The sequence below is a fragment of the Hibiscus syriacus genome, unplaced genomic scaffold (assembly GCF_006381635.1).
Source record: "Hibiscus syriacus cultivar Baekdansim isolate YM2019G1 unplaced genomic scaffold, ASM638163v2 tig00110156_pilon, whole genome shotgun sequence".
Lineage (NCBI taxonomy): Eukaryota > Viridiplantae > Streptophyta > Magnoliopsida > Malvales > Malvaceae > Hibiscus > Hibiscus syriacus.
The window spans coordinates 3,209,126-3,227,934 of NW_024062606.1; the positions used below are offsets into that span (position 1 = coordinate 3,209,126).

At 35.2% G+C, this 18,809-nt stretch overlaps 1 protein-coding gene and 1 pseudogene across 1 annotated transcript; both read left to right on the forward strand.

Annotated features, from left to right (window-relative positions):
- Positions 1-5,667: 5,667 nt before the first annotated feature.
- Positions 5,668-7,697, forward strand: LOC120216089 (high affinity nitrate transporter 2.5-like). Its single transcript, XM_039213604.1, has 2 exons — positions 5,668-7,007; positions 7,085-7,697. Exons 1-2 carry the CDS (start codon positions 5,866-5,868, stop codon positions 7,458-7,460), a joined length of 1,518 nt encoding a protein of 505 aa, XP_039069535.1. The 5' UTR covers positions 5,668-5,865; the 3' UTR covers positions 7,461-7,697.
- Positions 7,698-16,258: 8,561 nt separating this feature from the next.
- Positions 16,259-18,809, forward strand: LOC120216090 (annotated as a pseudogene).

Sequence of the window (18,809 nt, forward strand, 5' to 3'; positions counted from 1 at the left end):
TCCGGACATGATCATTAAAAGTGTCAACCAGGTTTGATCAAGGTTCTTCTAGAAGGGTGAAGACAAGCCTGCTAAAAGGGCTAGAGTTAGTTGGTCGCAAGTTTGTTCTCCTAAATCCGAGGGAGGGCTTGGTCTTAAGAATTTGAAGGTTCGAAACCAAGCTTGCATGATCGGGTCGATTCGAAAGGTGTTACTCAAATATGGGTCTATTTGGGTGGCTTGGATTCATGCTTATATTATTAAAACAACTCTTTTTGGCAGTTTTCGTGTCCCTAGAACGGTAGTTGGACGTGGAGGAATTTGTTGAGGTTGCGGCCTAAGGCGATGTTACTTTAAGTGATGCTTGAGAGCTCTTGCTCTTCTACATGGGGAATTTGAAACGAGTTAAGGGTAAGGCGCGATAAAGTTGCTTGTGATAGGCTTGTGTGGCACTCAGGGCACATCCCCAAGGTGTCATTTATCTCTTGGATGGCGGTTATTGATAGCTTGCCCACCAAAAGTAGACTCATTACCTTTGGCATGGTTGTTGATGGTCTCTGTGTCCTTTGCTATAACGAGCTATAAACAAGGGATCATTTGTTCTTCGACTGTGGTTTTTTAAAGGAAGTATGTGATAATATTCTCCAGTTATGTCAGCTGCGTAGGAGGGTTCTAGATTGGGAACATGAGTTCCTTTGGGCTTGTCTCCATTTGAAAGGGAGGGTTCTTCTCTCAACCGTTTTGAGGTTGGCCTGGAATTGTGTGGTGGCTTGTATTTGGCAGGAGCGTAATCAAAGGATATTTCAAGGTAAGTCTGTTACAGTTGAGGATATAGTTCTACAGGTAAAGGAGTTGGTGAGAATGAGGTTTTATGGTATGAAGGTTAAAGGTAGGGGCCTGACAGTAATTTGCTCTATGAAGTTTGGGGCTTAGACGGTTCTGGTGCATAGTTTTAGTTTCTTATTCTTTTGTTGTTTGCTTCGAGGGCTTTGTTTTTATTTTGTTTACAGGTTCTGGTGGTAGGTTTTCTTCTTTGATTTTGGGAAGCTGACTATTCTTTTTATTTTGTTGCAAGGGGTGTTATAATGTCGTTGCGGTCCCTTTTATGGGGGCCACAGTACAACAACAACAAAATTCTACTCCCATATGCAATTGGGTAAGGGGAGGTACGTCAATACCAACCATGTATAAGGTCTATTGGCAAAGTAGAATTAACTTGTTCTCTTTTCAAGTATTTCAATGTTTTATGTAAGGAATGAGGGTAGGACATACAGTCTCCAGTTCGAGCATTTTAATGTCTATATATATCATTTTTTTTATTTTGTTTTCGCATATATGTAGGGGTGGACAGCCGACAGAGTTTGGGTTGATTCACAGGTAAAGGTATTTGTCTTGTAAACAACATCGAGGGCTGTCCCTACGGCCTAGTCAATGGTGTGGAGACTTTGTTCGAAGGACTTTGGTCGAAGGACTTTGTTGTTTCAAAGATCTAACCCGATTCGTGTTTGTGTTTGATCAGATATATGAGATTAAGATTGATTTGGTGGGGAAGCGTCCCTTTCGAGTGCCGCATGGATTAGCAACCGAACCAACTAGGTTAAGTCTATGACACTATAGTGTATAGGATTGATTTTGGTTGTATGTTTCTAGGGGTGAGTGTTCGATTGAGTCTTATTTTACAACAAGGAATTGACTTAAATTTTTTTTTCGAGTTGAGTCGAGTTTATAAAATTTGTGTCGAGTCGAATTTTTGTTTAAATTTAATTGTAAATATTTATAATATTATTTGATTCTAATTTAAGTAACTTTCTATAACCATATATACAATACAAATATATTTCTTCATATTTTTTTCATATTTGATTTACATATATCATACAAAGTAGAATGACTTGACTCTAACTTGAAAATAAATCCACTAATTACTAAAAATTTCGAGTTATTTGAGTTGTATTTTACAACTCTTTTTGAACTTAAAATTTTTTCGAGTCGAGTTTATGAAATTACAACTCGAAGTCAATTTGATTAGAGTTTTTTTCGAGTCGAATCGAGTTGAAAAAAATCGATTTTTTCAAGTCGAGTTTTGTTCACCCTACCTATGTGTGTGTACGGAGGATCTGTGTTTTGATTTTGTTTTGAAATGATAGTACATATTCATCTAAAAATTCCAATTCCTCATAAATAAAATTCTTACATAACACTAAACAATAACACTATCAAATATGATGCTCGATATTTGATTGGTATGATTTGACTCCTATATCGAATTTCATATTAATAATCGAAATGATTTAAAATATAATATATATAAATATATTTTTATTAATTTAGTGAAATTACTATTCATGCATAAATGAATTGAAACATAAAACATCGTGGCACATAATCATAAGTTATTTTACACACGTCTTCCCTTGAGCTTTTTTCTCGCAGGTTAAAGATGAGTCGGACCCAAGCCTTCCCCGTTTTCAGTTTAACTCCATTTTATGGGTTTACAAGTTATATATTCATCTATTCTTGTATCTTTTATTGGGTAAATTATCTTTATAATCACCAAATTATTATGGTGATTTTATTTTAATCACTAAATTCGGAGGTCTTTTACGGAAGCTGCTCTCAACTTGGTGTTGGGGGTAGCCTACTATCTTACCTCCCCCTTACGGTATTACCCCATACATATGGGAAAAAGGGACAACCATTTTTTTTAATTTCAATCAAATTGTTGACAGTTAATTTTTAACAAAATTGATTTTACTTACTTTTCATTGTTATTTTTCGATTAATTACGATTCTATAATTACTCTTAGTCTTGAGCAAGAGACTTTATAATAGTGTTGTTGTTAGACATACAACTATTATGGCTATATGTGGGTTAATATAATAAATAGACCTAATTATTGTTAATATATCATATGAATCTGTCAATTATCATCTTATAAGATTGTAACAAATCAAAAGATAGAAATTTAAAAAATTGGAGGATGTAAATTTTTATTAAAAAAAATAAAATTATTTGTTTAATACCTAAATTATCAGTTTGGTCTATTTTAGTACCTAAACTTTTATTTTTTTCAAAGTTTAACATTAAATTTTAGTACCTTGTTCAAAATTTAACATTAAATTTTAAAAAAATTGAAAATTTAGGTATTAAAATGGTCCAAAATTAATAGTTTAGGTATTAAAATAAAATAAATATTAAATATTAAATATGATTATGAAAATATTTTAAATTTAAATATTAAAATAAACTAAAACTAACAGTTTAAGTACTAAATGTATAGTTTACCCAATATATAACTTAGGGTGACTTGTAGAAGAGATCTTTAATGGGTAGGTAAAGGTATAATAACTCTAATGATTGTTACTTTTATATAATTGATTCAAAGTGTGAAAACTAGAACGCCTTTTACACATGATATCAGCCGAATAGTCCAACGAGCAGTAAGAATAAGATACAAATTAATCAATTAGAGATGTAAATGAGGTGAGATAGATTGTTAGTTATTCGAGATTGATTCGATTAAAGCTCGATCAATACTTGAATTGAATGAACTCGACTCAAATTCTTAACGAGTTAAAATAATCTATTTAATATTTGACTCAAAAATGTTATATTATAGTTTTAGATTTTTTAAAATTACATTATTAAAAATATATTAAAAATATATTATTGATAGTTATAAATTTTAAAAAATATATTTTTAAATGTAATAAAAGATTTTTGTAGGTTCAAATTTGAATTTGAGTTCGAGCTTGAATCGAGCTCAAAATGAGCTTCAATCGAGCTCGAGTCTCGAGCTTCAATCTAGCTCCTAAATTTTTTTTGAGTTCGAGACTTTTCGAGTTCGAGTCGAATTTCAATATTATATTTCGAGTTCGAGATGAGATTGATAATTTTTAACTCTTGAGTTTTTGAGTCGAGTCGAGCTTAATTTTAAACTTTTCGAATTCGAGTTGAACTAAACAATAATCGAACTAGATTCGACTTGTTTGGCAGCTTTGTTCAACACTATTGGTACAGTCCATAGTAATAATTACTCAACGGGAGGATCCAGATATCAGATCTTGGACCCGGGATCAATTCCTGCTAGGCGACAGCCAACATGTTGGGTCAATTGTGATTGGTAGCTGAATTTGACTATCCTGGTTCGAGCAACAAATTAGGATTACCCACGTGGCAGTGGCAACTCCATAAGCGAAGGCAAGTTGTTGGATCCAAGGTTTTGGCATCTGGTTTTTGGAATTTTTTAATCCGGAATTGAATATTCTTAGAATTATGTATATTATTCTGTAGGATCCGTTGAATATTCCTCCCCAATAGATTAATGCATTAATAAATGATGAAATGACCAAACTGCGCCTTCCACCAAAAATGGAGAAGTTCATGCACATAAGGAATAATAATAGTTGTAATAACCTTGGATTTTTGGTAAATGGACAAATTTTAATTTAAGTATGAAATTGTGGAGCACGGCACTCCATATCCCAATCTTGATTTGAAAACATTTTTAATATAAGTAGTAATATTTAATTTATTAATTATTGGTTTAATTATAAACAAGTGTTCAAATATGCCTTTTTTTAAATAGGTGTCTAATTTTTTTTAATGACCCATGTGTTTAACGTTATAAACGTTACCTCTTTAGGTACTCGGATCGTAACTACCGTTAAAATATGTCGTTAAGTGTCACGTTTCACATTCCAGTCATTTTAAATGTTTTATTTAAAATTAAAATTATATTTAAAAAAATGCACAAATTTTGAAAATAGTCCCAAAACTTTAGAAACCCTCATTTTATCCCCTAAACCCAAACCGACCACTGCCCTTTGCCGTAAACGAAGCTCCACGCGATCTCACCTCCCCTGACGATCAATAACCTTATGTAATCGCAACCAATCGACGTTTTGTACCCCACGAACTCTAGGATAAATATCACGACCTCACGCGATCCCGAACTGTTGCGACGTATGACTATGAAGATGGCAGAGACTACGTCGACGACGGTGGTCGTGGCCAACAAGGGAAACAATGACATATTAGGGATTTAGGATTTTTTTGGGATTTTTGAATTTTTTTATAATTTAAGAGAAATTAAGGTTTTTTCTATAAATATAATAATATTTTTTAAAAAAAACAAAATCAATAGAATGTGACATGTGTCACTTAACAGAGAAAATTAACAGCAGTTACGACTATGACACCTAAAGTGATAATATTTGTAACGTTAGACACCTAGATCATTCAAAAAAAAGTTTGGGCACCTATTTGACAAAAACGATATAGTTTGAGCACTTATTTTATAATTAAGCCTTAATTGTTTCATCTAAGAATAAGAGGGTACATAGGTAATTTCAAGAACAAGAAAAAGTCAAAATAAGAATCTCCGAACAAGTCCATCAACGCACATCACTCCATTTTAACCTCCCCCAACTCAAAAGTCAATGATTAATTAGATAATTTTCTTCCTCCTCCAGTTTCGTACGTTCATTATGTCATAAAAAAAATCGTACGTTCATGCACATCAGCAGCTGAAAACAATGCTTAAATTTCACAGCTTTGAATTACGATGGTTAAATAATGAGACTCGGCGCAACGGGAAGTTGTTCGAATGATCTTTGGAGGTTGCCTTTTCACCCTCGGGAAGCCATTGTTTCAGCTTACAGTCCTCCAAGTCACAGTTTACCAATCTTGAAAATACCGCTTGTATTCTTTTTCAATGGCCAATATGTTGATTTTAAATCCATAAATGTCGATTTTCTTCCCTAAAATCTGATCGAATCCGAAAGTAACATGATGGTGCTGTAAGAAATCTGCAGTTCAGTGCTATTTAAAGTGCGTTTTCTATCAAAAAGTAGTAAAGGGTAGAGTGAGGTTTTCGTTAAGAGATGGAGATATCCAGCGGAATTGACGAAACTCAGCCGAAGTTTGCTCTTCCGGTGGATTCCGAGCATAAGGCGACCGAGTTTCGATTATTCTCCGCGGCTGCGCCGCACATGCGATCGTTCCATCTGTCTTGGGTTTCGTTCTTTGCCTGTTTTGTGTCCACTTTTGCTGCTCCGCCACTCCTTCCGATCATACGTGACAATCTAAACCTGACAGCGACTGACATTGGAAACGCGGGGATTGCGTCGGTCTCCGGCGCGGTGTTTGCTCGGCTTGCCATGGGAACTGCTTGTGACTTGTTCGGACCACGTCTTGCTTCCGCATCCCTCATCCTCCTCACCGCGCCGGCAGTTTTCTTCACCTCCATTGCCTCTTCTCCCGTCTCCTTCCTCCTGGTCCGTTTTTTCACTGGCTTCTCCCTCGCAACTTTCGTCTCAACCCAATTCTGGATGAGCTCCATGTTTTCAGCTCCGGTGGTCGGCACCGCTAACGGCGTTGCAGGCGGATGGGGAAACCTCGGAGGCGGCGCGACACAACTCATCATGCCGGTTGTTTTCGGTATCATCCGTGACATTGGAGCAGTCAAATTCACAGCTTGGCGAATCGCATTCTTCATCCCTGCCCTGTTCCAAACATTATCGGCTTTCGCCATCCTGATCTTCGGCCAGGATTTGCCGGACGGAAATTACCAAAAGCTACAAAAATCCGGGAACAAACAAAAAGACAAATTCTCACGTGTGTTCTACCATGGGATCACAAATTACAGAGGATGGATCTTGGCCTTAACATACGGATATTGTTTCGGCGTGGAGCTGACAATCGACAACATCATCGCCGAGTACTTTTACGACAGATTCAACCTAAAACTCCATACAGCCGGAATCATCGCAGCAAGCTTCGGCTTAGCGAACATCATTTCACGACCGGGAGGAGGCATCCTGTCCGATATGATGGCTAAGAGGTTCGGAATGAGGGGCAGGCTATGGACCTTATGGACGGTGCAGACTTTAGGAGGCGTTTTCTGCATCATCCTCGGACGTGTCGGATCATTGAGCGCGTCCGTCGCCGTGATGATCGTCTTCTCCGTCTTTGTTCAAGCTGCTTGCGGTCTTACATTCGGAGTGGTCCCCTTTGTTTCCCGAAGGTACAATTTCGGATTCGTATTTTGTAATGATTAATTCTTATTCATACCGGTGGGAATGATTTTCCGTTTTTGTTCAGGTCATTGGGTGTGATATCGGGGATGACCGGAGGAGGAGGGAATGTGGGTGCAGTTTTAACACAATTAATATTCTTCAAAGGCTCCAGATATTCCAAAGAAGACGGGATAACCCTGATGGGCATCATGATGATATGCTGCACTTTACCATTGTTTCTCATATACTTCCCGCAATGGGGAGGGATGTTTTGTGGTCCGTCATCGGACAAGGTCGCCACCGAGGAAGACTACTACATGTCCGAATGGAGCTCGAACGAGAAGGGCAAAGGCATGCATGAAACCAGCTTGAAATTTGCTGATAACAGTAGAAGTGAACGAGGAAGAAGGGTGAACTCTCAAACTCTGTCTTCTAATGCTACTCCGCCGGCAAATGTTTAACCGCTGTCTTTTGATTTTTAATGAGTGTTTTTGTCTGTATTTATTGTGCCGAAAAACATATTATTATCGCAAGCAGGTTAAGGTTTGCAAGTAATCAAGTTAATGATGTCACAACTGGTGTTGATGTAAGATAGGAAAGATTATAGATTCAAACCTGAAAGCAACCAAATACTTTGTTTTAAAAATAATTTTAATTAGGGTAAACTATATATTTAGTACTTAAACTATTAATTTTGATCCGTTTTAGTGCTTACATTTTTAATTTTTTCAAAATTATTCCTAACGTCTAATTTTTGTTTTATTTTAGTACCTAAACTATTAGTTTTGATCCGTTTTAGTACATAAACTTCCAATATCTTTTTTTTCAAAAAATAATGTTAAATTTTGAACAAAGATACTAAAATGAAACTAAAACTAAAACTTAGATATGATTTTAAAAATTTTTGAAAGTTTAGATATTAAAATGGACTAAAACTGATAGTTTAGGTACTAAACACGTGTTTTTCTTGTTTAGATATTAAAAATATATGTTTTTTTTGTTGCTTTCCAGATTCTAGGATTTTGTCATAACTAATTTAGATCGTTATGTATCGTACATATGATTTTGGTGGATGAGTCTACAAAAATTAAAACTCGAAACTTGCTTAAACATATCTTATTGCTTATCACTTGAACTAACCCGTTAATTATTTTAAAACATGAATTTAAATATATACATAATTAATTAGTTGTTTTAATAATCAAATTCAAATGTTTTTAAACGTTATTTAAATATTTATATTCTTTTAGTATTAATATTCGATTCATTAATATATTAATTCAAATCATATATCATAAATCATAAAGATCTATTATATATGAGATCCTCTCTATACAATTTATTCTATTCACAACATCAAAAATATTATTTTCGTAATCAAATCTAAATTAAGTCTTTCAAATAAGAATCACAATGAAGATATTATTCTCCAAAAATATCAACCTATTAAACTTAAGATTTTAAAAAAAATTCCTAAGGTAAATTACATATTTAGTATCTAAACTATCAGTTTTGATTCGTTTTAGTATCTAAATTTTTTTTTTTCAAAATCATTCGTAAAATATAGTTTTTGTCTCATTTTAGTACCATGTTCAAAATATAATGTTAAATTTTGGGGAAAAAATAAAAGCTTAGGTATTAAAATATACCAAAATTGATAGTTTAGGTACTAAATGCATTCAGTTTTTAATGGTGGGTTACTAAAATGAAACAAAAACTAAACAATAGACATGTTTAAGAAAAATAAATAAAATTTATGTACTAAAACGGATCAAAATAAAATATTTTAGATACTAAATGCGTAGTTTACCCAAGATTATATTTGCATTATCGTCCAATAAAATCCCCTGCCGCGTTCCCCCCCCCCCACTATTTCTGATTCTTCGTGGGAAAACACCCTGTTTCAGATTCCACCGCCTCAGAAAAACGCGCAGTAAAGCAGATTCTTGCTTTGAAATTCAAAGCCTTAAACTAAGGCATCGTCTTCTCTTCCAATTAATTCCTCACTTCCACTTATCGAATACAGATTTATCTTCTTCCAGAAATATAAGTCATTGCTCGAATTCTAGCTTTTCTTTTCTGCAAGTCAAGTTGTCTCTGCTGCTCATTGCGGCTAATCAAATAAGGTAAGATCCCTTCTTTCATTTTTCAGCGTTTTCTGGCATTTGTAGATAGATCTCTTTGTTTTCTTCTTCTTTTTTCTGGATGTTAAATGAGTGTGTTTGTGCGATCTCATACTTGGGCTTTTAGTTTATTGGAGAAGAAAACGGCGAATTCTATCAGAATTCCAATGTTCTAGTTTCTGTTGGGATCGGAAATTGCTTGTCAAAACCTATCAGTTTGAACTTTGCACAGCCCAGTCCATGTTTTCTCTTACAGTTGATCAATGCTTTTAAGGCTCAATTAAGCCCATAGCTGTAAGGTACATAGGTGGTTCAAACTTGGGTAAATGATGTATATAATATCTAAACTATTAATTTTGGTATATTTTAATACTTAAACTTTTAATTTTTTAAAATTATATCTAAAGTTTAGTTTTTTTTTATTTTAGTATCCGTTCAAAATTTAACGTTAGATTTTTAAAAAATTGAAAGTTCAATTACTAAAATAGACCAAAACTGATAATTAATGTACTAAACGTTTTAAGTTTTTAATCACGGGTATTAAAACGAAACGTAAACTAAATGTTAGGTATGATTTTAAAAAAAGTTAAAAGTTAAGTACTTAAACAGATTAAAATGGACAGTTTAATTACTAAATATATAATTTACCCTATTTTTAAAATAAATTATTTATTTATTTATTAATCTTTTGTTTTAGTCACTTGTCATTATAATAATATTTTTGTTATTTTTAATTTCCAAATCATCTTTTATTTTAGTCAGTAATTTTAGTTTTATTCGACCAAAGATCCAAGAAAATTTCCAATGTATTACCTGTAGTAATGATTTTTAAATAATTAAAAAGAAGATTAAATTGTATTTATGTCTAAATACTTAAATTTAGTAAGTAAATATATCAAATATATATTTTATTTTTATTAATATTAAATAAATATAAAATAATATTTATTTAAAAATAACTTATAATCGTTTGATATTGAATACTCACATCCTATCATTCATAGTATTTTTGAAATCACAAAAATCCTATCATTCATAGTGTTTTAACTTGAAATCACAAAAATAACAATAATTCTTTATTATTAAGGTTCATCTATCCGTGTCAAATATATATTTTTTATATTAATTTTACGATATTACTGTTCTTATAGCTAATGCAACGTGTCTCACTATAACGTGGGCGGGGCATGGTGGGTCCTTGGATTATTAATGTTGGTTAGTTTGCGTCATCTCTGCTTTCATAAATTCAGATACCGACATTATATCTACAAAATGGTCCTCAGCCGAAAACTTTTAAAAAAAGAGTTAGTCTATACGAGTTGAATCAGTTCTATGTCAAATAATAATAATAATAGTAAAATATCATAGATTATAATATAACATTCGGTCCTCGGCTATAGAGTGTTTCTCTATTGAGACTATAGATTGTTGAAAGTTATGCAATGATCACTTGACTATATATTATGTTCATAATTCATCTTTCTTTTTTTAATAAAAAATCTAACGATAATTTGAGTTGAACGTTAACTTGTTAATTATAATATGATGAAATCCAATATTAAAATTTCAAATGATTATTATATTTAAATCATCATGTTAACGTCTAGTTCAGACAACAACTACTTTTTTAACAAAAAATGAGAGTTTAGAACATAATAAATAGTCGAGTGACATGTTTGTAACTTTTAATAGTCAAGAGACTCACAAAGTAACAATCTATAATCGGATGATCATTTTATAACTTTTAATAGTCGAGGGAGTTAATAAATTAGTACCATATAGTCGGGGAGCATTTTTGTACTTTACCCTATTATATAACTTTCACATAAAAAATTTAATATAAACTACTAAAATAATCACTTAATTATAGAGTTGGTATCGATATGACCATCATACTTTTAATTTTGACAATATAACCACAAAATTATTTAGTGGTTTCAATGTAGTTGCTTACCGTTAAAAATAGACATTTTAGCTAATTTGGACCTCTGACTTATAGTCAATCAATAACAATTATATCAATTATAATGTTAGGTATGGTTAATATACCAGTTGGAGGACAGATCTTGGAGCGAAGTGAGAGAACGTAACGATCAAACATCTGTCCATTAGGGAAGTTTCATTATAGTTTGTGGGATATGATTAAGTGAGTTGAGGGTCTGCAGTACGATACAATGTTATTTTGGTAATTGTACTGGGGTTGCTTTTATATTATGTAATTGTAACCTAATTGTTATTATTATTGTTAATAATAAGAAAACAATCACTCATCGCTCCCGAGGACGTAAGTACTTTGTCGAACCTGCTTAATCTTGTGTTCTTTATTTTATTTACTGTTCGTTTATTTCATGTGTTACTAAGCTTGATTTCCCAACAATTGGTATCAAGAGCGTATTGAGATGGCTATGTCAGGAGCAAAATTCGAAGTGGTGAAATTTAATGGTCATGACAACTTCGGATTATGGCAAACGAGGGTAAAGGATTTGTTGGCGCATCAAGGGATTTTGAAAGCTTTACGATCTCAAAAGCTAGAATCGATGAATGAGGAATATTGGGAAGAACTACAACAACGAAAGGCAGGAACTATACGGTTATGTTTGGCTGACGAGGTTATGTATCACGTAATGAGTCTATCATCTCTAGGAGAAAATATAGAAGAAATTAGAAAGTTAATTTATGTCCAAATCCCTAATGAATAAAATGTATCTAAAGCAGATGTCGTATGGGCTGAAGATGTAGTACGATCATGATCTGACGCAACACATGAATCTCTTCAATCAAATAATTGCAAATTTGGCTTAACTTGACGTGAATATTGAGGATAAAGATAGAGCAATGATTATGTTGTGTTCATTGGCTTCCTCTTACGAACACATGGTGACTACTCTTACATATGGGAAAGAAATAATAAAAGTTGAAGAGATTACTGCAACCTTGTTGACTCACAACCAGCGGAATCAAAATGTAGGGGAAAACTCTCATGCTGATAGTTTATGTATTAAGGGTAATCAAGACAGTGGAAGAAAGTCAGAGAATGAGGGGTCTGGAAAACGAAATTCCAGATCAAAGTCTAGGGGCAAAAATAGGCCATTATGTGATGTTAGACATATACCTGATTTGAAAAAGAATCTAATTTCCTTATGGACTTTGCATAAGAATAGTTTTATTCCTAAGGTAGATGAGGATATGAAATCATTAGAATTGTTAGATGAAATGAAAGATGAATACATGAAATATCTATAAATTGTTAGGGAGTACAGTTATAGGTGGAGTTCATTCTGTTGAGTCATATGATGATAGTACAAAACTATGACATATGCGTCTTGCTTATCTTAGTGAACGTGGAATGACCGAATTGCATAAAAGAAATTTATTGCATGGTGTTAAAAGTTGCAAGTTAGATTTTTGCAAGTTTTGTGTTCTTGTTAAACATACTAGAGTTAGTTTCATGACTGGAAAGCACAAAACTGAAGGGATTCTTGATTATGTGTATTCTGACATATGGGGGGCTACCAGAAAATCTTTATTGGGTGGATCTATGTATTATGTTACTTTTATTGATGATATTCTAGAAAAGTTTGGGTGTATTTCTTGAAATAGAAATATGAAGTTTTTACCAAGTTCAAGCTGTGGAAAGCTGAGGTGGAGAATCAAACTGGTAGAAAGATCAAGTAGTTGAGGACTGATAATGGCATAGAGTACAATGATTCACATTTTCTGAAATTCTGTGAGGAGTATGAGATTCATAGGTATTTTATAGTGCGCAAGATACCACAATAAAATGGTGTTGCAGAATGGATGAACAAGTCATTGAATGAAAGGGAAAAATGTTTGAGACTGAATGCAGGGCTTCCTAAAAGCTTCTGGGCAGAGGCTGTGAGCATGGCATGCTACCTCATTAATAGATCACCAAGGGCATCATTGGGTGGAAATGTTGCAGAAGAGGTATAGACTTGTAATGCAGTTGATTTTGGTCACTTACGAATTTTTGGTTGTCCTGCTTATGTGCATGTACCTGGTGATGAGAGATCAAAAGTTGATGCAAAGTCGAAGAAGTGCATCTTTTTGGGCTACAAGAAAGGTGTCAAAGGATACAAGTTTTGGTATCCGATTACAAAGAAAGTGGTGATCAGTAGAGATTTAGTCTTTGATGAGTAGTTCATGTTGTAGCAGAACCAAGACAAGGCACTGATGGATTCTGGAACAGTATACAGTAACAATTGAGAGAGACGAAAGTTTTAATCCAACTTCTGGTGGTTCTAATACAGTTGATTTGCATGATTATAATTTAGCAAGGGACAAAGAGAGAGACATGAATATAAAGGCTTCAAACATATTGGGTTTTAAAGAATATGGTCTCATTTGCACTTCACATTAGTAGTAATGATCCAACTACTTTCCAAGGGGCTATTACTAGTTAGGAGAAAGGGAAATGGATGGGTAAAATTGTTAAGGAGATGGAGTCTTTGCAAAAAATATACACGAGAGATGGTTTGACTTCTTGAGGGAAAGAATGTTATTGGTTACAAATGGGTTTATAAAAGGAAACCAACAGTATTAGAAAAAGAGGGGGAAAGTTCAAGGCTCGATTGGTAGCAAAGAGTTTCTCACAGCAAAAGAGAATAAATTATGATGAAATTTTTTCTCATGTGGTTAGACATACTTCAATCGAGGCAGTACTTGCATTAATTGCTAGTTGGGAATTGCATTTAGAGCAAATGGATGTTAAAACTGCATTTTTTCATAGTGATTTAAAGGAGCAGATTTATATGCAACAGCCAGAAGGGTTCACTCAACCTGGACATGAACATTTGGTTTGCAAGTTGAAGAAATCCTTATATGGGTTGAAACAATCTTCAAGATAATGGTATAAACGGTTCGACTAATATATGATTAAGATTGGCTACAAGCGATGTGAGTATGATTGTTGTGTTTATGTTAAGAGCCTTGATTATGACTCTTTTATTTTTCTGCTACTGAATGTTGATGATATGTTTATTGATGCAAAGAATATGCATGGTGTTGTTGATTTGAAAGCTTTATTGAGCCATGAATTTGATATGAAAGACTTAGGTGCTGTAAAGAAAATTCTTGGAATGGAGATTCACATAGATATAGGCTCAAGAAAACTGTGGCTATCTCAATAGGGCTATGTTGAGAAAGTGTTAGACAGGTTTAGGATGAGCAATGCAAAGCCAGTAAGCACTCAATTGGCAAATAAATTTAAGTTTTCTTCATAACAGTGTCGTAAGACATATAAGAAAGTTGTAAACATGACAAAGGTTTCATATGCCAGTGTTGTTGGTTGCTTGATGTATGCAATGGTATGTACTCACCCTGATTTAGCTCATGCTACTAGCCAAGTTTGTAAATACATATCTAAACCATGCAGGCGTCAATGGGAAACAATCAAGTAGATTTTCAGGTATTTGAAGAGCACTATAGGGAATGGAATTGTTTTTGGTAATCATCAGGATAATCCTTTAGTTATAGGATATGTGGATTCAGACTATGCAGGTGATTTAGATGATTGAAGATCTACAACTGGGTATGTTTTTACTCTTGGTGGAGGGCCTTTATGATTGAAGTCAATTGTTCATTATATTGTGGCATTATCTACAACTGAAATTGAATACATGGCAGCAGCTGAAGTTGCAAAATAAGCTTTATGGCTTATTGGGCTAGAAGGAATTGGGTGTTCAGCAAGGTGGAGTTCAGTTGCATTGTGACAGCCAAAGTGTTATTCATTTGTCTAAGAATCAGGCGTATCATGCTAGAACTAAGCATATTGATGTGAGGTTTTACAAGATTAGAGAGTTGATTGCATCTGGAGAGATATTGTTAAAGAAGGTTCATAGTAGTGAGAGTGCAGCCGATATGTTGACCAAGCCAGTTTGCTTGGACTTGTTGAATGTTTACAGTTGCTAGAAAAGCATGGTTGCCCAACCCATTTTGATGTTTGATAAACTCCCGATTTTCTATTTCATCTCCTAAGGGGTAGGATATTCGCTAAGGTAGAGATTTGTTAGGTATGGTTCATATACCAGTTGGAGGACAAATGTTGGAGCGGAGTGAGCTAACGTATCAATCATCTGTCCATTGGGGAAGTTTCGTTATAGTTTGTGTGCTATGATTAAGTGGGTCGGGGGTACGGGGGCGAAGGCCCGCGGTACGGTACGTGATTATTTTGGTAAATGTACCGGGATTGCTTTTATATTATGTAATTGTAACCTAATTGTTATTATTATTATTGCTAATAATAAGAAAACAGTTGCTCATCGCTCCTGAGGACGTAGGCACCTTGCCGAATCTCGTTAAATCTCATGTTCTTTATTTTCTTTACTATTCTTTTATTTCTTGTGTTACTTAGTTTGATTTTCTAACACATAATATCTGTTTTTAACAGTGAGTGGATTACATTAAAATCTCTTACATCTTTATCTGATCATATTGAGTTTACCCAAAAAAAAATTAAGCGTAAGTACGATAGTGTTATAGATACTACATTAATTTAGGATCGATGATTCGTATCTATCCCTAGCCTTAGCTAATTCTTTAATAATATCTTCCAGGTAAGTCATTATCGCACGACCTGAATGCTCAAATTTCTTTGACAAAATGGCAAGTACATTCAATATTAATAAATTTATTGTTTAAAAGGTTCAACCACCAAATGCCAAATATACACCCAAGCACACACACAATTCATTGCTGCAGCAAAATCGGATATAATCGAGGACAGAGTCGAAGGGACGGATGGGTAATCGCATCTTAAAAATTTCAATTATTATAAATTTTAAATTTTTTAATATATTTTTTATTAAAAATATATTTCCACCGCCTAAAACTTTATAAATTTATCCTAATATTAAACAGTGCTTCTGTCTCTGTGTAATGGATGCACCACAACCATGAATAAGGCCAGTTCGGGGGCTTGGCTTTTTTGACTTTACAGGAACGGTTGAAATTTGCAGGACGGTGCAGAAATGTCAAACTTCTCCAGCTGTTTCACTTGTGTTTTTGTTGCAGATCACCATCTACCATTATTAGAACAAGTTGACTTAAACATTTTTCTGTACGTATTTCCGGCAAGACAGAAGGATGGAAGTCGCCTAATGAGTTCCATCTTTTTTCAGGTTCATTGTTGATGGAAACTTAACCAAGATGGATAAAACGGTTCAGATTGTCGGTTCTCGATATATATTCTCGGTTCTTATCGGGTTTATGGTGTTACTTGGAGGAGTAAAAGGGAATCCGAGAGCTCAAACGGTGAATATTTCATGTGGTCACCAATTTGAGCACAACTCGACGGTCTATGTTCCGAACTTTGTTGCTACGATGGAGACTATCAGCGAATATAAGCGTGAATCGGGTTTCGGAACAGCGGTTACGGGCTCAGGTCTCGATACGAATTATGGTGTTTCTCACTGTTACGGTGATCTATCGTTGCTCGACTGTGTATTGTGCTATGCCGAGGCACATACGGTTCTTCCTCAATGCTATCCGTTCAACGGGGACCGGATTTTCCTTGACGGATGCTTCATGAGAGCCGAGAATTATAGCTTCTTTGAGGAGTATACAGGACTGGATGACAGGGCAGTGTGTGGGAATACAAGCAGGAAAGGGTCGAATTTTCGAGCATCGGCGAGGCGGGCTGTAACGCATGCGGTTGCTGCTGCATTGGAAAATGAAGGGTATGGTAAGGCTCGGGTGGCAGTTTCGGGCACAAATGAATCGGCTTATGCTTTGGTTAACTGCTGGAGGACATTGAACAATTCTTCTTGTAAATCATGTTTGGAGAATGCATCGGCATCGATACTCGGGTGCTTGCCTTGGCCGAGGGATGGGCACTCAACACCGGCTGCTTCATTAGGTACTCCGACATGGATTTTCTCAATAAAAAACCGAGAACCGGAATATCAAGAGGTAATCATCACGTCACTTTGAAATCCTATGCATTAATCGGTTTTTCTTTTTGGATTTTGCTCTATATTTGACTTGGAATGGTGAATTTGCGGGCATCATTGGAATCATAGTAGTTTGTATACTCAGTTCCCTGGTTGTTTTAGCTATTGGGGTAGCTACAGGAGTCTATATCTGGAAGTACAGATACATACAGAAGAAAGACGAGGTAAAACGTTATCGAAAATATTCGTGTTCTATTAATCTTTGAGCTTGATTATGGGGGTATGATTCGATATGTGTTGCCTGCATTCCCAGGTTCAAATGATGCAGAAAAGTTTGTCGAACTCCATGATAGTAACTTAAATTTCAAGTACTCCACGCTTGAGCGTGCAACAGGATCTTTCAACGATGTCAACAAGCACGGGCAAGGCGGATACGGGACAGTTTATAAGGTAGTAATTCTGTTCCTCTGAACTCCATTTCTCTTCTTCGGCATTCGAGCAGTGTTTTACGGTCTGATATTCGACTGCAGGGTGTTCTACCGGATGGACGAGAGATTGCTATCAAGAGGCTATTCTTTAACAATCGACACAGAGCAGCGATTTCTACAATGAAGTCAACATTATAAGCAGTGTGGAGCATAAAAACCTGGTCAGGCTGTTGGGATGTTGTTGTTCGGGACCTGAAACTCTCCTCGTCTACGAGTTCCTCCCGAACAAGAGCCTGGATCGTTTCATCTTCGGTAAGCACAGATACTTTTACGTATAGTGCCATGGCCATGCTTAAAATGTTGCTCATGTATGTTCACTAACAGCTTATATTTTTCCCTTTTGGAAAACATAATAGATCCCAGCAGGGGAAAAGTACTAAATTTGGAGAAGAGAGAGGAAACTATTATTGGGACAGGAGAAGGTTTAGTCTATCTTCATGAGAACTACAAGACTAAAATCATTCACAGATAAATAAAAGCTAGCAATATCTTGTTGGACTTGAAGCTCCGAGCTAAAATCGCGACTTCGGGTTGGCAAGATCTTTCCAGGAAGATCAGAGTCACATCAGCACTGCCATCGTCGGAACCCTGTAAGCATCACATTCTTTTAGCCTCTTTAACATGCATCATGATGATCCATTGTTCAGCATTCAATGGCTAATAATGTGCATCTTCAAATTCATAGAGGATACATACATGGCTCCGGAGTACCTAGCCCATGGTCAGTTAACCGAGAAGGCGGAAATCTATAGTTTCGGAGTACTTTTACTCGAAATCGTTATGGGGAAGCAAAACAACATGAGCAAAACAACGGAATTTTCAGACAGCATAGTAGCAGTTGTAAGCTTCTGAAAGTCCCTTGTTTTTTCATGCGAGAACAATTGAACAAAGGGTTTCTTTTTCTTATGGATTTGTTTCATTTTCATGTGCGTTTTCGACCACTGAGCAGGCATGGAAACGGTTTCAAGTAGGGACCGTGGAGGAGATTTACGACCAGAATCTAACGTTTCACGACAACGCTAGGTACGAGGTTGCAAGAGTGGTGCAAATTGGACTCCTATGCACACAAGAGATCCCATCACTGAGACCATCAATGTCCAAGGTGCTACAGATGCTAACAAAGAAAGAAGACCTTCCTGGATCAACTAATCCTCCTTTCATGGATGAAAAGACTATGGAATTCAACGGCACTATTGAGAGCAAAGGCTATCCCCTCTGACGGAGTCAATGACGATTCAATCGCCACAGTCGCTCACGGTTCGTTTTACGCAAGATAAAAATTATATGTTGGG

Bases quoted from the DNA above. Each gene is read 5' to 3' on its own strand.
- LOC120216089 (XM_039213604.1), top strand. From the start codon at position 5,866: ATGGAGATATCCAGCGGAATTGACGAAACTCAGCCGAAGTTTGCTCTT. The intron at 7,008-7,084 runs GTACAATTTCGG...GTTTTTGTTCAG, and splicing joins GTCCCCTTTGTTTCCCGAAG to GTCATTGGGTGTGATATCGG.